Genomic DNA, 25586 nt, shown 5'->3' with positions numbered 1-25586 from the left:
CAGGGGAGGTTGAGATTGGCCATCAGGGTGAATTTCTTCGCATAAAAGGTAATTAGAATTGGAATGGGCCGCCTAGAGAGGTGGTGGAATCATTATCCGTGGAGGTTTTAGGAGATGACAGTGCCCTGGTCTAGCTGACAGGGTGGTGCTCCGTCATTGACGGGACTCTATGGTCTCACAGATCTTTTCCAAACCAAACGATTCCGTTTTCCCGTCCCGCGCGCGACCACGGAACGCCCCACCGCCGCCTGCCGCGCGCGCCCCGTGACATCACCCGCCGGGCGGGGACGGCGCTCCGGAGAGAGGCGAAGCCACTTCCGCCTCGATAGGGCCCGAACGCCCCGCTTCGCGCAGCCACTTCCGCCTCGGTAGATGTCATGGCGGCGGGGGCGGGGCGCCCCACGTGATGCCTCCGGTCCCGGCGCGGTCTCGCGACAACTCTCGCGGTGCCTCGCGCTCCCCCGCCCGCGTCCCCCGCTCGCCGGCCGCTCGCGCAGCGCTCGACTCGCGCTATATAAAGGGGCGAGGCGGCAGCGCGGCGGCTGCAGCCCCGGGGCCGCGAGCGAGCCCGGCACAGGCCGCGGGGCCGCCCGTCAGCCGGGGCGGAACGCGCGGGCGCTGGGGGGACGCAGCCGGGCAGGTTTATTGTTTTAGGGGCGACTCCCCCCCGCGGTTGGGGGCGTCCCGGGGGGCTCGGGACATGGCGAGCTCGACTAACACAAACCCCGTGGTAAGGACCGGGTCGGGGGGCGAGGGGGGCCCCGGGGGCAGCGCGGGCGGAGGTGGCCGGCGGGGCCCGCCGCCCCCTCCCCCGCACTCCCTTCCCTCCCGCCGCCCGCCTCGGGCGGTCCCGGCCCCCCGGCGGGCTGGGGCGGCGGGGGGCGCGGGGCAGCCTCGCCCCCGCGGCGGCAGCCAACTTGTGGCGCCCGGCGGCGGGGAGAGAGGCGGCGGGAGCGGAGCGGTGGGGGCGCGGGGCGGCGGCCCGGGGGCGGCCCCGCGGGGAGGCCGGGGGTCCGGCGGGGAAGGGAAGGAAGGGCCGTCGGGCGGGGGGCGCCGCCGCTGCCGCCCGCGGGAGGCGCCCGGGGAAGGGGCGAGAGCTGGAGGAGCGCGGGCGCTAACGCCCGCCCCGAGACGAGGGGAAGGGGCGCCCGAGCCAGGTTTCGGTTTTGCGGTGTCGGGGAAGCCCGCCTGGGCTCCGCTGGAGCCATTTTATGTTGCTTTGTAAGAAGGAGACGATGGTTGAAAAGCACTTATCCCACTCCGGCCGGATCGGCTAAGCCGAGTGAAAGCCTTCAACTCTGGCGAGCGAGGCAGTATTTATTTTAAAAACAGAGAACGAAAGAAAAAAAAAAAAAAAAAGAAAAAAAAAAAGAAAAAAATCCCCAAACCTCTCCCCCGTTCCCTTCTCGTGCTTTCTGCACCTTGGCGGGTGGCTCGCTGCTGCACTTGTACTCACAGAGGTTTGCAACAAGCAGTCACACAGATCTGCGCTGCCACCGAGCCCCCCCGGCCGCCGCTCCGCTCCCCGGCGCGCCCCCGGCCGCGACCCCCGCCCCGAAGCGCTGGAGGAGACAAACCCGGCGTCCCGGCGGCGGGCTCGGCCCCCTTGTTTGTGGCTCTCAGATCCATCATGGCTTCCCCCTGCCTTTCTGCCTCCCTGCTCCTTGTGTTCCTCCTCCCTGTGGCTGCCCTGTTTATATAGCGCTATTGCCGCTCTCTAATATAGACTCTGCTCGGATGGGAAGGTGCTTTCCAGCCCCACGTCACCGCCTCTCCATTTAAACACCACATCAGCCTTTAAATAGGGAGCGAGCCGCGGAGCGCGGGCTGGGAGGTGCATGCGGCGGAGGCTGGGAGGCAGACGGGCGGCTGGTCCTGCATCCCGGCCGGCCTTGCCCACCGCTCGCTCTCGCCGCCGGGCTGCGGAGCGGCGGTGCTCTGCGGGTGCGAGGCTGTCTCCTAGCCCGTGCAAATGGGCTTTCTTCTGCTTCTACGCATTGCACAAAGACAGTTTTCATCTGCTCGTGTGTTTGAATTTGTTCTGCCCTTTTTACCTTTTTTTAAATTTTTTTTTTTTTAAATTTATTTTGCTTGGTTGGTTTTGGGTTTTGCTGTGGGATTTTTTGTTTGCTCAGGGTTTGGGGTTTTTGTCCTTGGCGTACAGCTCGCAACACGTTCCTGTGCTCCTGTAAAGTCTTCAAAGTAGCTTTTCTGCTGCGTGGGGAAAGCAGTGTTTAAACGGTTCTTAGCCAGTGTATCAAGGAGAGTTGTGGTATTTATTTTATGGCGCATTGCCAAGGTCTGACTACAGCTGTCTCCCCAAAAGTGAAGTTAATATTCAAGTTTTATTCGTGGGTCATGGGCTGCAGATGCTGCTCAATAATTTATGTGTGTTTCTGATGCCTAAAGCGTACAAATATTTTATTGCATTGCAGGCAGAAGCAGTGGTTTTGGCATATTCACTACTTAGTTTCATTACTGTGTTTGGTATACTATCAAATATACAATAGAAAACGCAAAGTGTCTTAGTTTTCTTTTCCTAATCTGAAAGCATAGAGACATGCTTGTGAGTTAGGTTTATGCAATTGCAAGGAAACATCTTTGATTTGATATTTTGTCAGCTTTTGTATCAGAAAACTAGGAAAGTAGTCAGCTGTTACACGGAGGGCAGTTACTCAGGAGGATGCATATTGAATGTGTGTGATTTGAATCTTCGTTGTCCTTCTGTTTATGAACTTACCGATTTGTGGTTTTATTGTAAGACAAGGTTTTATTTCTGTGTACTAAATTAGAGGTTTTTCTTCTCTTTCTTGACTGAGGTAGTACTGAATTGCAAAAAAAATACATATGTTGAATAATCTCCAGAGGACTTGTAAATATTTTTGACTCAACAATTTATTAAGACTTCTTTTCTTTCGCTGTAATTCTGTAGTGGAAGTTCTTTTGAAAGGTGTCAATGTTTGGAATAGTAAAAGCCAAGCTTAAAATGAGCCTGCTTCAGATAGGTATGCTTTAGGTTAATTTTCAGTTAAGTAGTAAAATCATACAATTTTACCAAGTTGGAGCTCATTCAGTAGCAGGAAATACATTACTTAGCCAAGGGTTGCCAAAGATGAGTAGGAACGTTTTGAAGTGCTGCAACCATGTGACTTTAGGAGCTGGACTAGGAGCCTAATGTGTCAATGGCATCACATCAGCATCTGATCAAATCTGAATTGCTAGAAATCTGTTCTCTGTAATAAAGGACAAATAATAGATGTTAACAGCTATATATAGTATCAGATTTTATGGGTGATAAAGGTAATACATTTGTAAAAGTCCAGAACAACATAAAAACTCAAATCTTAATGCTTACAGTGTAGCTTATATATGTTACTTTTTTATGCACATCTTTGGTGTAATTGTGACTAGAAGTAGTTACCTTTACAGTGTTCTCTGCTGGCTGCCTTTGGCCAGCTTACAGCGGCAACTGCACAGCTGGGAGAAAGATTAGCATGTTTAGAGAGCTGCAGAAGCAACAGGAATGGCAACAGCCATTGTCAAATGTACAGAGCATGCTGTGGTCTGTGTCTCCATAACATCTTGGTTATTGGAAATCCACATTGCTGAAATCCCAAGTGTTGTGATAATAATTACAGAGGATTGCAGTTTTTGTAGCCTTGAAGCGGAAGGAATGTAGGAAGTGTAAGCCCCCAAAGGCATGTGGTATTTCTTAAAATAGCTTGCTGGTTGCTCCTGGATTTGGAGTTGCATGTAGCAGTGTCACCATACTCAAGAGTTTTCTTTTCAAGATACACAGAGAAAGTAAAATATAATCATTCCCTTATGTTCTGGAGGGGGAAATAGTAAGATTACAGATTTCTTCTATGTGTTTGTGGTTGTATCTAATAAATCAGGCATTTTAATTGTTGTCTTTAATCTGTAGTAAGTGCTCGGAATAGTGTTTATTGAAGAGTGATTTGAGTATTTTGCTCTTAAAAGAGCTTGACATTTACAGCAATGTACTCTTTATGAGGGAGGCACTTTAATATAAACCAGATGAAAGCACAATTATTTTAATAGCAATATTTAAAGTTTCCATTTGTTCACATTGCTTTCTCTGACTGAATGCAGAAACTTACTGGAAAGCACACCTACTATGCCATCTTTAGACTTACTCAGTAATTGTATTGCCATGTTTATTTTTTGAGTAAGCAGTGTGTGCAAATAGTTTTGTCATTCAACTTCAGACTCTTAGATGGCTTATATAAACAGCTTCAGCATCATATAAATATTGCTTAAACCTAACACTTAGTGTATGTTAAAAACAGTACAGTGTGCTTTCTTTTAAAGTCTGGAACTTAAGACTGTTTTGTAGTTTTACTGGATATGCCTCTTTTGAGGTAGGAAAAGAGCATTCTGTGACTCTCTGCAGAATTCCACTGTGAATGTCTCTTGAAGGCATTGCTGCCCCCAGTATGGGAGATGTTCCACCTTGGCTGGATGTTCAGTAGGAGTGTACAAAAGAGAATTTCAAGTGAACAGGGTATTTCTCAGTATTATATAAATGTGTACAGGTAAAATCAGACAGACACTGTTTCATTATAAGCATGCACATGTTTTGTTTTCTCTTTTCCTCCTCCTGATCACAGAGCCATGAGTGTATCTTGTCTATTACTGTGTGATTAGAACCAGTGTGAAAATCCTGACCCATTTTGAGATCCAGTGCACTGTGAGGCTCCTGCAGAAGGGCAGGTGTATGTACAGGCTGCTGCTGGGCTGGGTAACCCACATGTCACTCAGCTCACTCCAGCCCTGCAGGACTGTCCCCTTTGGGGCACTTTCCTGCTTGCTTGGGCTGTTGGAAGCAGTGCAGAGGGATCCTGTGTCAGCAATGGCAGAGTGAACATCTGTGCTCTTAACCTGCCTTACTGAGCTCTTGCTAAGCTAATGCTGGACACTAGACACCAATAACTGCTTGAATTTTGTTTTTTTCGCTTACTTCCCTAGGGGAAAAAAGGAAATTCCCATTGGGCTGTGGAGTCAGTTTGTTGTACCTGAATGTTGGTGTCTTTCTTCTAGGGCTTTATAGACTCAGAAGGCTCTGTGACTAAACCTTACAAAAATACCTGACTGGAGATAGGAGGAAGTAGTTACTGGTGGAAATTACTAGGGCCTGTTTGTGTAAAATCTATTTTATTAGAAAAGTAGACCTAATAGGTAATTTAGGGAGATGAGGATTAAAGGAGAAAATGCACCCTCCATCCTGCAGGAATTTTGATTGTAATTTTAGGCATACAGGTAGTTCTCTTGACTTAAATAAAGTAACTCACATGCTTGAGGTTAAGCTTATTTATTTGCAGAATGTGGTTTGGCATTAAGGAACAGATGCTTTTAATGTAATAAGGAACAATATATCGAATAGGCTAAGTAGTATTTCCGTGCTAGTTAAATTGTATAAGCTTTATGCAATTTGTTTAATTATAGAAATAATAGAACTTAATAACATTAAGTAGAATGTCTTTTTGCACGTTATGAATTAAATGGAAACATAATCCTGTTAATGGTGCTTGGTATTTCTGAGTTATTACATAGATTTAAAATACGAGCACTCAAGAGAAGTCTGGCTTTGAAAGTCTCTTTCAATGTTTATAAACTCAGTTAATGCAGTATTTCAAACCTGGATAAGAGAGTATGCACTATGGTATGTATTGGTTTTTTTTGAAGAAATTAAGTTGCGCACATAGCTGCTGTAAATGTAGTTGTCAAGGATGGTAAATTCCTCTGTTATTTGAAGCCAGAAATTTTTAGTAGGTTTTTTTTTTTTTTGAAAACCAGTAATAAAAGGATGAATGATAACATTTCAGCTACTTGATTTGCAGCAGCATGTTTTAAAGCTAAAATGTGATTAATAACATGGAGTGGTATGTTGGGTTTTGTTGAGACTTTTTTGGTTTATTTTTGTACTTTTTGGGAGAAGGGGCTGGGGCAGGGGTTGTAACAAAAAAAATAACTTGAGCATGCCCCAGTGCGGAGCTTTTTTAAGCAGTAAGGGCATAATGCACTAGGCAGCCATCAGACTGCTTATATCCAGGTTCCAGATATGTTCTTTTATTCCCTTGTAATCTTTATGCATTTTCTCAAGTTTTCTTTTCCCTTTTCGCCCTTCTACATCTAAAAGTAAAGATACTCAGTTTCTTTTTTGTGCTTATTGACACCACTCAAATTTTCCCTGGATTAGTAAATCATGGGCTACTAGTCTACCTACATTTTTCCATAATTTAGGTATAACAATTCCATAACATGTGAAATACAATTTTTAGCATGTCTGCAACAAATTCAGCACTTCTGGAATACATGAAGAAAATGTGTATAAAAGAAATGCTTCAGTGCATTTAAGTACATTTGTGTAGTTCTTGCACCTCTGGACTATCTGCTTGTGTTTGGTGCAGATTTCCTCTGTGTGCATTGGAGGCTCAGCCTTCCTGGAGTACAAACCCACTGCACTGGTACAGGATAGTTGTTTTCCATATATACAACATATCTGATGTGTGTGGCATCACTCAGGATTTATTGCTTAAGGGAGCTGGGCACTGATGCTGAGGAGAATGATGGTTTAGAGAAAGTTGTGGCTGCTTTCTTTCTCAGTTTAAAATTGGTGTGCTCACAGGCCAAGCAGCAACCTTGGGCAGTGAAGTATATGTGGTTTGCAGGCTGCAAGATTATCAACCATAATTTACAGCTTATAGGGCTGCCTTGCAGTTAGATAGCACAGATATTTAAGCCTAGCCAAAATCCCATTGGGGTTCATACATACAATGAAAGGTCTCAGCTGTACTATTTAAAAGGTACAGCATGTGCATAGTGCAGTTCCCATGTGGTTTTATGAATTTAGTGTTTTGTTTTAATTGATAATGTTAAATGTTTGCATTCTCTCTTTTAAATTGTACCTTCATTTTAAAATTCACAAAATGGTTGATGTTGGAAGGGACCTCTAGAGGTCTTTTTGCAACCCCCTTGCACGAGCAGGGCCAGCTAGAGCCCAGGATGATGTCCAGATGGCTTTTGAGTGTCTGCAGGAATGGAGGCTCCAGAACTTCTTTTGGCAACCTAAAATGAACTGACAGTTTACTTTTTTTCATAGTTTAGGTGTGAAAGCAGTATAATAATAACAGCATATTTTTAGTATTTCCCCATGAAAAGTGCAGAATGTAAAAGCATGAGTAGTGATTGAAAACAGAAGTCTGTCTAACCTAGTATCTTAAGGAGTTTCTGAAAACAAGTATGTAAGGAAGAACAGGATGTTCACAGGAATCCTTCCCATTTTTTTGAGCCTTCAGTGGTTTTCCACTCAAGATCATTGTAAGCCATCCTTGGTGCAAGTACTAACAAGTTTCTTTTCCTGTCTTTAATTTACTTTCAAACTTCAAATGTTCTTTAATGCATTTTGCACTCATCTCAGCATTTTTGCGTGTTTGGCATCTACATTTTCAAGCAGAAAACAAATTAACTGAATGGAAAACAATCTCCTTGTCTCTTTTAAATTATACTCTTTATGGCTTGATAACTCTTGTGCTGTAGTTGTCACAGAATATCGTGAGCAGTCCCTTCCCATTTCACCTTGTTTGAACTGCTCTTCCTGATTTATACCTTCCTGGATATTTCAGTCACTTGGAAACGTGGTGTATTCTGAAATGCACTTTTTTGTGGGGGGAAATCTTATCTTAATATTAAAGTGACAGATTCTTTTCAAAACAGTGCTGACTAGTTGCTGGTTTTTTTAAAGCCTAAATTGTACAGGTCTGTAATTGAAGATGTCATTAATGATGTCAGAGAAGTTTTTCTGGATGAAGGAGTGGATGAACAAGTTCTCATGGAACTCAAAACAGTAAGTTGAACTTAAAGTTTTTGTTAATAGACCAATACAGCAGTTAGTTTCCAAATCTGGCTACTGTACTGCAATCTGCATATCTGTATCCCCATGTAATTTGAATTGCACTGTTGTATAGGTAGATCTGCTCACCCTGTTATTTTCCCTAATCTGACAGCAGTCATCTGAATGCAGTGTTACTTTGATCCCCAAAACATTACATTTTTAAAAAAGGGAAAAATATGTTTTAGAGACACATAGTTCTTTGTTTCTCTGCAGGAAAAATAAAATGCCTGCCCTGTTTGATGTTTTCTTGATGTTTTTGTCTTTCTGAAGAAGAGATGCATTGTTAGATACATGGTCAGATTTTTGCATGTATGGTTTGTAGTTTCAAAGGTATTGTCATTTGAGGGGTTGGTGTGTAATAAATCACACTGTATGCATCATGCTTGCCTGAAGCTCTGATTCAGAACTGTTTTACATGGAGTGGGTTTGAATCAAAGGTCCATAATAAAGGCAGGATGTTAACCTGAATTTTAGTGGCTCTCCTGTAGTTTTCTTCAAATTCTTCAGGAGTAAAAAAAAAAGCCCTTTATAGGTGAAAGGAAAAAATGGCAAAACAAAACAGCAAAAAGAAAGGAAACTGGGAAAGTAGATGACTTTTTGTATCATGTTCTTCATGAGCATGGTATCCCACATTCACAGTATTTTTGAAGTATTAAAAAATGGATGGAGTGGGAAACAAATTTTGAATTTGTCTAGACAGAAACAGGTGAAGACGTTACCCATGAGACCATGACCTGTCTTGGTGGAAACACAGTGAGAGCTATAAAAAAGTGCTGTGGTATTTGTGTCTCAGATGTGTTCTGCAAGTGATGTCAGAAAAAATTAATGAGGAAAGAGACAAGAAGGAAAATGAAGTATTGAAGAGGAACCCTAAGCAGATTTTGAAATCATGAATCCTGAGTGCCTGTAGTCTTCTAGACTCTAATGTATTACAGAATACTCTTTGTTGCTCTTTTTACAAGAGCTGCTTTTTTGCATCTATGTCTGTCCTTTGATGACATGTCAGCTGACATAAAGAACTGTAGAGCTGGAGAAACTAAATTGATATTGATATTGTGGTAGAAACTGTATAAATGATGGTAGAGAGGCATTATCTTAGGTATGCTGGTAGCTTCTGTTGTAGGAGGCAGTAGTCTTTTAGCAAATGTTATTGAGGAGTTCCAAGGAGAAATGGCTTGAGGAAAGCTGTAATAAAGAATTATTTTTGTGATTAAAGAGGTAAGAAAGAAGGAATATAGGAAAATGGAAAACTTAAAGTCTTACTTAAAGTTACCAGTTTATCTCAATTCATGCTTCTGTTAGGGTTGTTGTGAATCTTTCACACTTGGAAGAAAGAAAGAATGTTAAAGTTTAATCTTGGACTGGAGAGCGATATTTAATTCCTTTTCTTAACTCTGTGAAGTTATCTTTTGTCTGTATCTGCCTGAAGGTTTTCTGGGCTTTTTGCACAAAATAAACAGTGAAACTCAGTTTTAGAGTACTGTCAGTCATTTATGTTGTTACAAATCCTGTAGAGTAAAAGTTATACACAGATATTTTTGTTTCCTTTTCCAAACTAGCTGTGGGAGAACAAGCTGATGCAGTCTAAGGCTGTAGATGGCTTCCATTCAGAAGAGCAGCAGCTTTTATTGCAGGTGCAACAACAGCAACAGCAGCAGCAGCAACAGCAGCATCATCACCACCACCATCACACACCTCAGCCGCAGCAGACTGTGCAGCAGCAGTCTCAGCCACAGCAAGTCCTTATTCCAGCATCTCAGCAAGGTCAGACTTCATCTCTAAACACTCTGAAGTTAGTCCAGCTCCTTAGCATGTTCTAAATCTAGGGCTGGATGCTTCTCTGGTGGTTAACTTTCTGTCTTTCTACTTGGCCTCTATTCAATGGGTCAGGAAAGCTGAGGGAAATGTGTTTTGGTATTTAAGTCATATTCTTTAGAAGATTTTGAAAAAGCTGGATTCTTCTCTTGGTCATCTGTAACATAACATGCTTTCAGAATCGCACAACTTTCAAAACTCCATTAGCAGCTCTAATTTCAAGCCCATATAAGCAATTGAGAGTTTAGTCATGAGGCAGTAATGTCATTGGGAGGAAATTATTTCAAAAAATGATTACTGGTTGGCTTCACCCAATGCTAGGACACGAAAAATACTTCTGTAGTAGTCTGAGTATATGTAGATTTTTTTTGGTCTTAAAAAATTGCACATTGTGTACATGTGGATGTACAGGGTGTATTTTAGCTAGGCGTAACAGTATTGTTTCTTGTAGTAACTATCTTATGTGTTCATTAATAATTTAATGAAAAATTTTTTCAGCTGTTATAATTTCAGCTGAAAACTGAAATAACTACTACTGGATTTTACTGCATATATGCTGAGTAAGCATATCTGCCACATATGAAAGGCTTGATTGAGTTTTCAGTGTATTAAATTTGTGACATAAAATACTTATCTGTGGTAGTCGCAGACTTCAGTCTTCTTGTCAGATTTCATGGATCAGAAAACCTATGTTGTCATAGGCACGAAAGATAGATACGATTTGATATCCTTCACTGTCTCCCCCCAAAACCCAACCACCACGTATTCAACACAGTATAGAACTGATGTGATCAGTTTTTCCATGATGTAGTTTTGGTTGGTTTTTTGTGGTTGGTTTGTGGCACTTTTCTCACAGGGAGGGAAACATGGGTGTTGGTTACTTGTTTTCTTCTTATAGTACTTTTTATTTTGGCTAGACATAAATAGTTTTGTGCGTTGGGATAAAATTAATTTTGAGATGAAGGCCTCTCAATAAACACGGCTGCCTCAGAGGCTCGGGGTCCCCGCGGGGGCGGCCGCTCACGGCGCCCTCTGGCGGCCCCTGGGCGGAGCGGCCGCGGCTCGGCTGGCCCGCGTTGCCTGCGCGGGAACATGGAGGGGTTCCCTGTGCTCCCGGGGCAGCCGCATCCTCCCCTGGTAACGCGCTGCAGCCTGATTTACTGTTGCCCACTGTGGCGGCTTACAGCTAAATGACAGCGCAGAGACTAAATAAAATGAGGTTATCAAAGCACTTCCATGACAGAGATGCAGCTTTCTGAATTACTTGGCTTCCCTGTTCCATGGTGGAGATGGTATAGTAGCTCTTCACATGACCTGGTGCAGTCCCAGGCAGGGATCAGGATGATCAATATGGTGATTCCTGCTGTCCTTTCTGTGGTCCTGCCACAGGTTCATGAGATTTCCTTCATCTTTTTCCCTCCTTCATTTCCCTGAAAATTGAAGATGCCCTCAGATCTCTGTACAGGTTTTGAGGCTTCCTACCCTAGAATCTTTCCTAGAAACTCTTATTCCTAATATTCTTAAGTGTCATTTGTTTAAAGGATTGGGTAGAGAACAGTTTGTCAATGACAAATTAATTCAAATTGCTGTCATTTTGAAGTTTACTGTCACTGATAATAGCCGTGGCAAGCTGCTTGTTTCATAAACTTGGCCATATGCACTTCCAGATGATCAACAGGTTGTTGGTATAGTTTAGCTAGCCTTTCCTTTAGTGCACCAAGGCTGCTTTGTTGTGTGGGAGAGGTGGTTTATCACATTTCAGCTGCTTCTGCTGCATTCGGAAGACAGTGAAGATGATGAGCTTAAAGCTGTGCTGACTGTGCATAGCTCAGGCTAACTGCAGCATCCTGCTACTCTTCATCTTGGAATAATTCTTGCTTAAGTCTGTTTTAAGAGTTAGCTTTTTGTTTTTGTGGAACTCTGGTATTGAACATCGTAAATTTTATCAACATCTCAGTAATACCTCTAATTTCAGAAATACATTTTTTATCTTGCTTTTACCTAGATACAGAATAGGTAACTGAAGCCCTTGAAGTAAGATCTGTACTGTAAAGGCAAAGTAGTCATAACACCCCTCCAAGCTGCTGTTGAATATTTTCTTGAAAGTAAAACTTACTAAGACCAGAGACTGCTTAGTATTTGGTTTTGTGGTGAAGCTCAGCTGACATTTAGGTGATAATATTTCTAAGTTGCTCTGGCTTGGAAGTTATTTGGGCAGATTGTGTATTTTTCATTAAACTCTGTTTTTATTTGTTTCTAGCACCTCAACAGCAGGTTATTGTGCCAGATTCCAAGCTGATACCACATATGAATGCATCAGGCATGGTAAGAGAAGAAGTTTATACAGGCTTACACTGTCATTATGTAAATTGTTTTGATTAAACAATAAATACAAATTTCTATTAGTCATCAGATGCTTAAAAGTAATTTAGGGCTCACTGGCAAACCTGTCTGCCACCTTTCTGAGTTCTGCTGCTGCACTTACAGTCTAGGAGCAGAGATGTATGACTTCTGCTGACAAATCTAGGGCTTACTTTGATCCTCTGCTTGAATATATTTAACCAAAACTTTTTTAAAATCAGAAATTGGAATACTGCTGGTATGAATCTCCATGATGATATATACCAATATGCCAATATTGATGTATTGGTATATACCAATATACTCATATACCAATAGACCACCAATAACTGGTGCAAACATAATGTATTTACTAGATGCAGAAAAAAGCATTAAATATGCTGAAACATTAGTTTATGTTAAATGAGAAATGATTTAGCATTTCACATAGATCTTTGCTGGTCACATTAATTCCATTCACTAATCATGTAACAGTGTATAGAACTGACTCTCATCATGCACAGTATTCTTATGCTCTGTATCTCTAGAGGTTAATATTGCTTATCTTATCTTGCTTAATTTAAAGAGAAATGACCCTGGCTTAATTTAAAGAGAAATAAGTTGTTTGCAAAGCTTTGAAGATAACCCCTAGTATAAGTTTAATTATGTGTATTATGACCAGAATTCATTACATTCCTACCACTTCTATGGTAGAAGCCCATGAAGCAAAGTTTCATGATGCAACAAGTTTTGAAGCGGAACAGCCTTCTCTAACTTTTCTGTTTTCTGCTGATCTTGCTACAGAAAAGAGCCTGAACTTTGTTACTTGAATAGCATGATTTACCTACAAGCTAAGAGCACATAAACATTTCACCTTTTTCTTACATTCGATAACCATTTCAGAGGGATTTGTAACTTTACAAATCCAACAATTAAATGTGTTTTTATCCTGTGTCAGTTATCTCGGGGTATAGAAAAAATGACTATGCCAAGCTTTTTAAACTCTACTGCTGTCAAAATGTTGATGCTTTGTCTACCACAGAGAACTACTGCTCAGCAAAGAGTTACAATCAGTTTTGAAATATTGTTCATTAGAAACATTTGAGTTGATATGAAAGAGTGGATCTGACAGACTTTGAATATTTTGGAAGGCAGAGAGTAATCAGAGTTCATTCATCTGTGTTTGTCTGGGATGTGAGGATGCATAAAGCATATTTTAGTTTTGTGTGATGATCTCTAATCTTGGGAGATGTAGCTGTTATATTGACAGTATGGGAAGATCCTGTTTCTTCTAAACAGGAAATGTGCATTTTACCCAGCAATGAAGTTTAAATCCTTTCAGTAACAAAGAATAATTGGCCATGGTTCCCTTACAGTAGGGGAAGGTAGCCTTTTCCATGGCAGCTGAAGTGGGACCCTTGAAATGGAGAGGCCTCTAGACAAGTCCATCATCCTCTGCAAGTTAAGGACTTAATACAGATTTTTGTGTTTGGAGCTCCCCTAACTGTGTTGAAACTGTTTCCTTGCAGGTTCAAATCAGTACTCATTGATAGTTCCACTTTATCTTTGAACCAGCTGTCTTGAGAGAAAAAAAGTCAGTCTTTCTGTGAACAGTCAGTACACAGTATGTGTAGGTTCACTCAGAGGAGCTGTGTGGTGTGGGACTTGAAGAAGAGTGCAAACCTGATTACTGTGCCTTGTGAAAACAAGGCAGGCCAGCACAGTTGTTGCTTCAGTCAGTACCTTATGTTCCTTCAGATTTGTAGGCCCATAGCCTTAGCTGCTTTGAAAAAGTGTAACTGAACTTGCCACATGAGCAATGCAGTGTTGTGCTGTTTTAGTAGATCAGCAGAGAAAGGCAGAGGTTTATCTGCTGAGCTTGCAGATAAAGCAAGAAACCAAGTTGCGTTAGGGTGTGACATTTAGTGATTCTGCTTCAGTCTTCTTACTATTAGAGAAGGAAAATAAAATAATTTTTATACGTAGTATAATGTACAGTTGAAATGTCTTCATTTTAATAGCTGCAGGAGCTTGTGTGCAAACACCGTAAATGGCAATAAAAAGTTCAGTATGTTCAGGCAGCATGTTGTGGGATGAAACACTGTCGATATTACGTTGGTGGTTAAAACGCCTTTCCTGTATTTCAGAGTGCTGCAGCCACTGCAGCTACGTTGGCTCTCCCCGCTGGTGTTACTCCAGTTCAGCAGATACTTACAAATTCAGGTAACTGTCTTAATATTGAGAACAAGCTATAGTTTTAAGAGGGAAGCATTCTGTGGCTTACTTCCTGTTATTTACTGCTAAAAAGCAGGATCTGGCCATCCACCCTAACAAGGTAGTGCAGTGTCTTTACTTGATTCCTGCGCTTTTTGCTCACTGACTTTCTTAGGAATCTTGTGGTCCTGCCCTAATGGTGTTATAGGTTAGAATCTGTCTAGGTTTTTCCCACTTAGAGAAATTCTAGATGCACAGGGATTGATGTTGCTGTCTTTCCCCTTTGTGTATTTCTGAGCTTTGTGATGCATGATCCAAGCTCAGGTACTGAGCTACTGTGAAGTAGGATCACTGCTTCTGTGACTTCAGAAGAGTAATGTCTTAAGGTTTTTCATGCCTGCTAAGCATGCAAAGTGGAATTTCTAACTTAGCTAGCAATGCTAGCTTTATTTCATATTTATAGTTTCTAAATATTGTTATGCCAAGCATTTAGAATATAATTAAATGTTACTTTGATGAACAGCATATCTGATATTTCATGTACTTTCATGTTATGTTGATTTTGTGAACCTAATTATAGCTCTGTACTGCACAGGAAGTAAAGAAAGGCCTAAGAAATCTCATGTTCTAGATCTAGTTGCTGCTTTTGCTGGAATAATTCACCTATGCTCACCAGAATCACCTGGGACTTTACCCTCCTGTTTTAAACACTATAATGTTTAATGGTATATAGGTGGAGTAAGTTTAAACGTGCAGCTGTTCTAAGAATCAAAATTTTCCCGGTTTTAAGGAAGTGCATCTATGTTTGTTATGGCACAAAATAATCTGCAGCCTACATTTGTTACTTTTGTAGTAATAATTCAATTTTGAGCATTTATAGTAATTTCTTAGACTAGGGCTGGGGAAGTCCCTTTCAGGTACATTTAACTATTTTGGTAAATAGGACTTTGCATTTTGCTGTGAAGGGAGAGCAGAAGATCCATCTGAGGGAAATGTATAAAGTTCAGGATTATCTAATTTCTTCTCTCTTCTTACTTTACCTTTCTAATAAGAAATGTAAAAAACAAATGACGATATTTAGGTGGTAAACAACCCTATTCTTTGTTTCTGGCACAGCTGGAATTGCATACTGTCTTTTCACTTATGAATTGTTTTAGCATTTTTCTCTTTTAATTGCCATTGGTATTCATCCAGGAAATGAGCTTCTAAACTAACACAATTTAAAAAGTGAACTTGTACATTTGATTAATTTGATACTTATTTTACTACAGGCCAGATCCTCCAAGTAGTTAGAACTGCAAATGGAGCTCAGTATATTATTCAACCACAGCAGCCAGTGGTTCTACAGCAGCAGGTTATACCCCAAATGCAGCCTGGTGGAGTACAAGCACCTGTTATTCAGCAGGTAAAGGAGATTTTTTTAAATAGGTACACTTGGAAGAAAAAAACATTATAGTAATTACTAATTACTATATTTTTGTGAACAAGTTGAACTAGAACACAAACTCAGAAACAGTACAATTTTAAAAAAGAGAAGGTTGTGTCAAGTGTGACATGGATTTTTTGGTTGTTTTTTTGTGGGGCTTTTTTTTTTTCTATAAAGAACAATCTTGAAAAGTTGTTTTTAATGTCACTTTTATTCTTGCCAGATGTTGATTGGCTGCAGTTTAAAATTCCTTGTGTGCATCCCTGATGAGTTATATTATGTGCATAATCGTAGTCTACGTACTTTTAAATTAATTTAAATGATTGAGTCACCTCACACACAGAATAAAATACCTAAAACTGACACTCCTTGGTTATTTCAGTAGTAAATACAATGTTTTAGGAAGATTATTGTTCATTGACAAGGTCAGCTGTGTGTTGAAACTGCGTTAGCACAAAGTCACATTGGCACAGTTGAACAATTTAAGAATGACTAACAATTTGTGAAGAGTTGAATTTTTTTATAAAGAACATTTCTTAAAATAATCTTTTGCTTGAATTAAAACATTCCAGTGCTGTGTTTGGAACTCAGGTGTGGTGGTAGTGCTCATGTTTTAGAATGGACAGACTTTTAAATTTTTTTCTTAAATTTAGTAATGCAGAATGCAGAAAATTTACCAACAAGTAGTGCAAGAATGTATGGGATTAAAATTGAAATTATGTGCCTGATATAACTGGAATATTTGTAACTCTTCTGTAATTAGTTCAAGTCAGATTGATATGCTCTAATTGTTTCCTTTGAGTCTGTGATGTGGTGCTCTGTCACGTTAGCAGCCACAGTACTTACAGTGATATTCCATCAGGTTTTGGCTCCTCTCCCTGGAGGGCTTTCCCAGCAGACAGGAGTGATTATTCAGCCTCAACAGATCCTGTTTACAGGAAATAAAACTCAAGTTATACCTACAACAGTGGCTGCCCCTACACCAGCTCAAGCACAGATTCCTGCAGCTGGTCAGCAGCAGCCACAGCAGCAACAGGCACAACCACAAGCACCACTTGTTCTCCAAGTTGATGGAACAGGGGACACATCGTCTGAAGAAGAGGATGATGAGGAAGAAGAGTACGATGATGATGAAGAGGAAGAGAAAGAAAAAGATGGGGGTGAAGATGGCCAAGTTGAAGAGGTAAACGTAATATTATGGGGTTTTTTGTTGGTATTTTCAGGAAAACTGTCTATATAAAATAATACAATTACTTCAGTAATTTTGAAAATATAACTTTTACCCCTATTGAGTTGTGGAAATTGTGTATATTAGCAACACAGTGCAGCTGGGGAGGGTGTGGGGGACACAGCAAAAATTAGCTGTGACCAGCACCATTTAAACACTTCAATAGCAATATTTTTGGTTTTATAGAGAGGTCAGTTATGAAGTCATATAACCTTCATGAGCAAACAGGAATGGTCAGCTCTGCTTGGGACCAAGTGTGTACAAAAGCAGAGTGCTAAGATAGACAAAAAGGAGAGCAGCATTTGGTTCAGGGATGGGACCAACAGATGTGGTCTACCTGTATCTCATTGGCTATTCCATTACTTTTTGTTACACAGGAGCAAGTTTGATAACTCAAATTTTGTTATAAAGCATCTTCTAGAAACACATCTTACCTTGATTTAATAAAATAAGGAGACAGGAACAGGCATAGTATTCTTAATTTTGGCTTTGAGTTGGCTTGGTTTTGGACTTCTGCCAGTGGTTCTTACCACTTAGATGCTTTACAAAAATGGAAATCTCATACTTTTGCATGAACATTTACAATGAAGGAGCAAGAATGGAGTAGATGTGTGTTAAAAGGCTGCAGTGCTTAGAATCTGGCCTGGACATTGAAGTTCCAGACTAAAATTCATAAGGGTATCTTCTCAGGAGGGAGGGTAGGAGGCATCAGCACTCTGTTGGAAAGTCTAATATTGCATTTTGGGTCCTGCAGTTCATAGACAACACTGTAGCCTCATGCTAATAATTGAAGTAACAGCTCTAATCTTGCCAGCCATCACAACTTTTTGCATGTGTTTCTTTCAGGAGCCTCTGAACAGTGAAGATGATGTGAGTGATGAGGAAGGACAAGAACTCTTTGATACAGAAAATGTTGTTGTGTGCCAGTATGATAAGGTAAATCTGTACAGAAAACAATCAGAGTTTTACTCTGTTCTTAGTATCAAGTTAAAATTTTTAAGTAGTATCTTGGTAACTATTAAGTACAGACTATAATGTGAGTGGAAATGTAAGAATTACCTATTGTTTTTAAAACAGGTTTGTGTACCATGTTTGTACTAAACTTGGTAATAGGTAAAACTTAGAAAAAATTGGCTGCATTTTATTTTTCTTTGTAGTGTCTTTTTATGCCCTTTAATAAAAGGGCAGTCTTCTGGGACCAGGAGAGGTGAACTGTTAAGTTTGTACATTTGTTGTGGCTATAAACAGAAAAAGTAGTCCTCAGGATTTAGACTTGTGGAAAACTGTTCCTTGATCACTAAAAGTATCTCTTCTGGATGATGGGGTGGTTACCAGAGAATACTCTTTCTGTGCTATGCATTGTGCTATATCAAATGGCAGGGTGGAATGCTTGTGCTTTTTTTGCTTTAAATTCTGCTGAACTCTCTTGCAAGAATTTAGTCATTACACGGGATCAGATTTTTCCCTGGATTCATCTGTGCTGGAAACTTTAAATTTGTCTAGATGATATCAGAATCTTTTGGCTGAGGTAGGACACAGATTATTTGATGTGGATTTTTTTTTTTCTTGTCCTTCTGCTGTACTTGATTAATGGGGCTACAACAAATAGGGATCCCTTTTAAAGCAGGGGTTAAAAAACCTGTAAGCTCCTGTGCTGCAAAGAATGACTGGGTTAGCAAGTCTTCAGTTATGCCAAGACTCTACTTAGACTTGCCATCAGATTCAACACAGAATTTAAGACCTGCATCCCAGCCATCTGTCTTCTCTAGACTGTAATCCAAAACTGTTTTGAGGCAATTTGTAAGGAATAATGAGGGACCTCAGAACAGCAGGTAGAAAAGCTTACTGGGAGCTGCTGAAACTGAGCAACAGGAACTACTCTGAAATCCTCACCTCTTAGAAGTTAGGAACTTGGTAGGGAGCATTGTCCCTTGTTAGCTTCCAGTGCCACATACTCTGAAAGGACTTCATCTCTTTTCAAGAAATCATTATTCAGTTTGTCTCTAAAATGTATAGGATCAGCTTAGATCTGAGCAGTTCCCTCCTGCCCAGTGCCCTGCATCAGCTGATGGTGGGTGCTTCTGGAACTATGAGACAAGAACAAACATGTAGCAATGCTCATGTAGAGCTTTTTACAAACATCCCTCTGTGAACTGTCTCTTGAGGAGCAGAAAGTGCCTTCTTTTCAAATGGCCAACAGAGAATTTTTTTTCCTCTACTTGTTAGAAACCAAGTTGATTATTTTTGAACCCTTGAAAATTTTGCCTTGCAACAAGAAGTTTTAGAAATGTATTATGTGGAGGATCATCTCGTTTTTAAAGTCACCAGTTTGATATGATACCTTCTAGTTCTAAAGAGTCTTTTCTTTTTTGCTTTCTTGGTGCTGTTTATGATACTGCAGATGATCATAACCCTCCTCAGTCATGTCTGAAATCAGAGCTGCACTTTATTTGTACCTGATTCAAATGTTTGGTTGCTGTTCAAATATTTGATTGCTCTTACTTTCATTCTGCAGATCTGTTTAATTTTTCTGTATCTTACTTGTAAGGGTAGATAAGGTTTAGGGAGAAGCACAGGTAACACTTCCATTTATTTTCTGGTGTGGCAATGTTTTGCAGTAGTTTATGTTTTTGGCCCCACTGGACACAGAGCTGATATTCTCATGAGAAAGTCTTAGAGCATTGGAATCTCATTCTTGACTTGAAATTGTTAGTTCAAACCCACGACTTTTATTGTCTGTGTAAATTGAAATTGATTTTTTTTCCCATTGTTACTGTCTTCATGTGCCTTGAATGCCACCATTGTTTTCTTAAACAATGAGTTAGGGCAGTGACATTGTTCTGCAGCTCTTCAGTAACTGGTTGTACCATCAGTACATTTTGTCATTTTTCAGATCCTTAGTAAGATCTTAAACTGTGTGGACTCCAACCAGCACAAACCTTAACTGAATGAACTCTATTTTGCTGTAGAAACTGTGATCTTACCTGTGTTTTCTCATCTTTATTCAGTTATTCATCTGAGGACCTTCCTTCTAACCTCATGGCAGCTCAAATGCTTCTGATGAGGGATTTTTCTGGAATGCCATTCAGTAGGGCAAGTAGTGTATATAGGCCAGACTTTCCTTGTTCATTTACTTGCTGACTAACTTTTGCCACTGACTGTCTCTTTTTCAGCTTAAAGTGAGAACAGATCAAGCAGTACTAGAAATAATGAGTAGAGTGATATGGTCATAGCTGTTTGGTGCCACGTTGCTGTTTCTACAGCACTAATGGTACATGGTGAGACTTCCCATGCTTGATAAAACTGGAAAAATTGCAGCAGGCTTACATAAATTGTTTTTATGGCTTACATAAAATTTTAACTTCTTCTAGAACCATCTTTGGTCTAGAATTACATCTTTGTTCTGTCTGCAGAAGTTTATGATAACCTTTCCTTTTGGAAAGTATTTCAGCTTTCTGAAAAGTCTTTGCTTTCTTTGAGTATCTGGTCATCTGGTGGTCTTTTGGTCTTTCAGATGCAGTTTTTGATAGATAGCAAATATTTGCTCTGTGCTTAAAGTGTGTGGTGGGGGGGGGTTGTTGGTTTGGGTTTTTTTTAATTTTGCCAAATTTAACCTTTAGGCTGAATTTTGTTCAGTTTTCTTTAGTTTTAAATTAAACATGTAGGCTGGACATTAGGAGGAATGTCTTCACAGAAAGGGTTGTTTAAACATTGGAATGGGTTGCCCAGGGAGGTGGTGGAATTGTTGCCCCTGGGGGAGTTTAAGGAAAGACTGGATGTGGCACTCAGTATTTTTAATAATTCAGTAATGTATGTCTAATAGTTATTTTTTTCTTACCATTATAATTTACTTATGCATTATTACCTATTTCTGATGCAGAGTAATAGGTTAATGTTTTTGCCTTGTTCTTAGATTCACAGAAGTAAAAACAAATGGAAATTTCATCTCAAAGATGGCATCATGAATCTTAATGGAAGAGATTATGTATTTTCCAAAGCCATTGGGGACGCAGAATGGTGAAGTTTTAAAAGACAAAACAAAAGAACTCCCTGTAAAAGGAAAAAAACAAAACAAAAGCAGGAAAAGTTGAGACTTGGATATATACTCCAATCAAAATGTGTATCTGCACATCAGAAATAAACAAAAGTATTGGAACAAAGGTAAAATGTGGCAACAAAGACACTACTTCAGATGAGCAAGCCATGGACTGTAGCAGCTATAGCATTGTCTGGGAGCTGGTTTTGTGTGTTAGGAATACCTTAATTATCAATTCTACATACAGGTACCTACAGCTGGTATTTAGCATGTAAGGCTTTGTCCCCCCTGCCCTTGATTTAAGATTTTAAAATACTTCTTCCACTGATTGAAGGAACTATTCCCTTTGATAGATTATTAATCTGAAAATGCTTATTGTGTGTACAAATCTTTGCTTTGAACACTTCCTTTTGGTAGTGAGGATGGTCAGAATCTTACTTAAACTGCGTGCAAGCTTTGTACAGAAGGGTAAGAATTAAGGTGTTAAATTTTAAATAACTCATATAAGGAAAATATTTTTAATTCTGATATGCTCATTAATTATTATATCTATTTGTTTTTTTCAATGCCATTCCCCATAAACAGGTTGTTGTTCCTAGCAGTTACAAAATGGTAAAATGACTTATGTTTCAAAATTATTTTAATTTAATGTGATAGGTTTTATCTAGGGCTGCATTTTTCAAATTTGAAGCACCTCATCCCCCATAAAAGTCTGATTGTTTAACTTGTTAATTATATTCTTGCTGTTTTGTGGTGGTTCAGCATCACTGAATTAAAAAAAAAGTTTCCCTTGATTTTTTTAACAAAAACATTTTTTAAAGGGTTTGGAGACCTTTTGAATCCAATATCTAGTTAATGCCATAATAGATGCATTCCTTTACCTGCTTACTATGTTTGTAGTCCAGACACCCATAAATAATTCAACAGACCCACAGGAATGACTAAATTTTTAATACAGAAAATCACATAAAAATTCTAACATCATGGCTGCAACTCTTAATCAAAGATCTGCTTTACTAAAAAGTACAGCCAGAAATTACCTGCAGCAGTTAGTCTCTCTAAAGTTTCCAGATGGCATATAATTTCATGAAGAGAGCTGCACAGCTTTTAAGAACACAAATTTTGTTAGAGTATCTTTAGACTGTCTTGGTGACAGCAAATTGAGCAGTCAGATGCACTAAACCTTGTGTAGTCACTTTTTCACTTGCCTTTTTTATTGTTTGTTTGTTTGGGGTTTTTTTGTGTTCAGTTTGTGAAAAGCAACAAAGTTATTCCCCCCTCCTTCCCTTTCTCTTTTCAGAAGTTGAAGAGCTTTTCTTCCTGCATAGGGCCATGCTTGCAAACCCTGCTTTTGGAAATGCAGTTACTTCTGAATGAGGAGAGGGAATGGGCATTATACTTCAGAAACTGTTGAGGAAGGAATGTTCATGTGGCTCACCATTTCAAAAAAATTTTGCATTTTGTTGGGTGCTTGAAAAGTTGATGAAAAAAGGACACAACAAAGATAATTTTTACTGAATTAGCTAAGACCATGAGAAGCAGACATGATTTCTGACTTTATTTTTGGCTTGAGAATGAGATATTGTAAACATTATTTAACAAAGTCACAAGTGTATTTCAGCAGGATGTAACAACTGCTTTAATTTTCATTCTCTGATTCATTTGCCTCCAAGTGCATTTGTAGTCTCAGTAGTATGTAGAAAAATCACAACAAATTGTAAAGAAGATTTTATTGCTGTGATTTTGTACACTTGCTCTCTCATCGATAGTGACTGAAACTGCCTGTGGGCTATGTCTACAGCCATATGGTTGTTTGAAAGCCATCAGCATTCATAAGCTTTATGAAAAGTTAATTGATGATTCTTGTAATTGATTCTTCAGTAATGGAATCATCATTTAGACTGCATTTTTACCTGGGGGCTTTCAAGGTATCTCAAACTGATTGGTGTTTGCTTTCTTCTGAACAATGCAGATATTTTATTTTTTTACTGCTGTTGACACTTCTATGTACAAATGCAAGAAAATCGATAATATACCAACTAATTCCTTCCCTCACCTTTTCCATGTCTGTTACCAATAAGTCTTAAGTAGTAGACTTCAGAAAAATTCCCATAATGCTGCACAACCAAACCAATAAAAGGATAAAAACATCCCTTTAGCTATAGATTCCTTTTTATACTCTTGGAAGCCAGTTTACTTATACAACACTTTGTTTTCATACAAGTTAGTGATATTTCTCACCCACATACATATACTAGAAGCTGCATAGCCTCTCTATTTTAAAGGGTAGCTGAACTTTAAAAGTAATTAAGCTTAGACTGTTCTGAAGGATGCTAGAAGCTTTCTGAACTTGCACAGCCTCTTGCAAGCTAATTGTATGGTATGCTTTTCAGATAGGTTTTGTCTTCAAATACAAATATCTGTGAAGTTTTGGGAAAGCCAGTCAAACCATGCACATACCAAACTGTGCTCTTATTGCTACATCAAGTGTTCCTTTTTTTAAGTCAAAAAGCATGTTTTAATTTCATTTTATTGTAGCAGCTTGCTGTAAGAATGTAGTTTGCTTAATTTTATTATTATACTTGAATTTTTAATCATGGTTTTAATTATATAACTGAACAGACCATTTCATTAGGTTCAAAAGAAACCATTCCTTTCAGAGGGCAAGGGATTCCCATGTTCATAAGTGATTTTTTCCCCCTTAGAAATAGCGCTTTTTTTTTCCAATTTAAATAGTTCAGTATTATGGAAACAATTAATGGTTTCAAGAGGGCTTATGTTAAAATTTGCACAGATAATGGAGCACCTTTTTTATGATGGAAAAAAATGGGGAAGATAACTTCAGAATTATAACCATGATGGCTGATGGAAACTTGTAGAGCAACTGGGCAAAATTGAGTCTTGTGCCTTTTCAGTTTGCAGAATACTTGTTTTGCCAGTATGACAATGATTCCTGAGAGAGTAAATTTCCTGCAGTGCTTCAATCAGAAAAGCAACTTTTTTGTGCTATTCTGTTAGGTTTTAGTGTGTGCAATCATTTAAAACCATCTAAGTGGAAAACAAAATGAAATATTTTCTTTTAAGGAGATAATAGAGAATTTAGTCACATAAGGAACTTTATTGGACTATTTAAATAAAATATGTTTTTATTCCCCCTCAATTGCTGGTTAGCAACAAGATTTCTTTGAGATTTCATCATCCTTGTTCCTGCATTGTACTCACAACTTGCTTTTAAACATCATTCAGTTTCCTCAACGCTATTTAAAGTGACAGCTGTGGTCCGAGTTTATTTCCAGGATTGATATGTGATTCTGAAGCACATTTTCTAGAAGAGAGCAAAAAACATGTTGTGTCATGTAACTGATTTTTTTAAAATAAATATTTTCTTATCTTTTTGCTGCACAATTAGGAGTGTTAAAGTAAACTTCATTGAGTCTGTGAAAGTAATTTCACCTCTTGACAGTTAGTAGTAATTATGTTACCAGATAACACTACCAGAGTAAAATTTCTTAATTTCAGTGAAGGAGTAAAGAGACCTTGTTAACTGAAGTTCATATTGATTTAATCTGTTCAATTTGTAAAAGCTCCTTTCAAAACAATAAACCCCCCCAGAATTTCCCCCAAAGCAAAAGCTTCCTGATAGAATGCAATAAGATGTCCAGGAAATGAACAGTGGTTTTAGGGCATCGCACACTGGATTGATACTGGGCTGCCTTACACAGCACTGTGGGATTTACTGTGTGCCATCCCACACCACCCATGCACCACTATCTGATACTATAGAGTTCTTCTGAGACTTGGAGATGAGTGACTATACAAGATGAAGAAACTTGCATATTGTTCTGTATTGGTGTCTGGCATTTAAAGTCTCGTTTTCCCATTGCTGTGATTGGTTGGGAAATGTGTAAAAACCAGTACATTGGTTTCCATGTCGTCTACTTTTTTCAGGCAGTTCATGCAGTGTGTTTTTTAATTATTATTTGGTGGATTAGATGTTGTGGAACAAAAGGAGCTTTTTGAAACAGGAAAAACTACCTTGGGTTAGCTATATGTACAGTCATCCAATGAGACATGTTCCAGAGTGCATAGGGTACCAATAGATTATGGAGTGGGGGACTATCCTTTTTTGCTGTTCTGAGCTACTATTGTCAACTGCTGTTGTACATATACTGTTATGTGTAAGGGGGTAAATATATTTATTATGTTTGTAAAATTCATTCTGTACAATTGCAGATCAAGGTTGCTCCTCTGTGATATACAGGATATTATGTTTCAAAGGCCATGCTTGGAATACGATTAGAGAACTTAGTATTTTGATGTACTAAGACCTATTTTAAGTTTAATATTTTGCCTTTGCAAAAACTTTAATTAAAGATGTTATTTAAAAATGTTTGCCACTTCATTTACTATCTTGCATGTGCATTTGTTTCATATATGAGGCTTATTACTAACCCATAGTAATGTTGAGGATTCTGCATTGGTTTTTATCACATAGAGATAATTTCACTTGTTCAGTTTGCCGTGCAGATTTTCTGTTTCATACCATCACAATGTTATAAAAAAATTCACAGCTTAATCATGGGGCCAGACTTGCATATTTTTTTAAGGGTTT

At 39.4% G+C, this 25586-nt stretch overlaps 1 protein-coding gene across 2 annotated transcripts; it reads left to right on the top strand.

Annotated features, from left to right (window-relative positions):
• Nucleotides 1–513: 513 nt before the first annotated feature.
• Nucleotides 514–25376, top strand: GTF2A1 (general transcription factor IIA subunit 1). 2 transcript variants are annotated; one of them, XM_059473711.1, is made up of 9 exons: nt 514–730; nt 7766–7867; nt 9475–9679; nt 11991–12055; nt 14218–14293; nt 15556–15689; nt 16573–16893; nt 17785–17874; nt 20852–25376. In XM_059473711.1, the coding sequence occupies exons 1-9, from the start codon at nt 701–703 to the stop codon at nt 20957–20959; spliced, it is 1131 nt and encodes a 376-aa protein (XP_059329694.1). In that variant the 5' UTR covers nt 514–700; the 3' UTR covers nt 20960–25376. The 2 variants fall into 2 exon arrangements, with proteins under 2 accessions (XP_059329694.1, XP_059329695.1); XM_059473712.1 differs by having other exon boundaries at nt 622–640.
• The last annotated feature ends 210 nt before the right edge of the window (nt 25377–25586 follow it).

Source organism: Ammospiza nelsoni, chromosome 6 (assembly GCF_027579445.1).
Source record: "Ammospiza nelsoni isolate bAmmNel1 chromosome 6, bAmmNel1.pri, whole genome shotgun sequence".
In the NCBI taxonomy this organism is placed as follows: Eukaryota; Metazoa; Chordata; class Aves; order Passeriformes; family Passerellidae; genus Ammospiza; species Ammospiza nelsoni.
The sequence above is the reverse complement of the archived record's forward strand: the minus strand, read 5'-3'. Positions and strand labels throughout refer to the sequence as shown.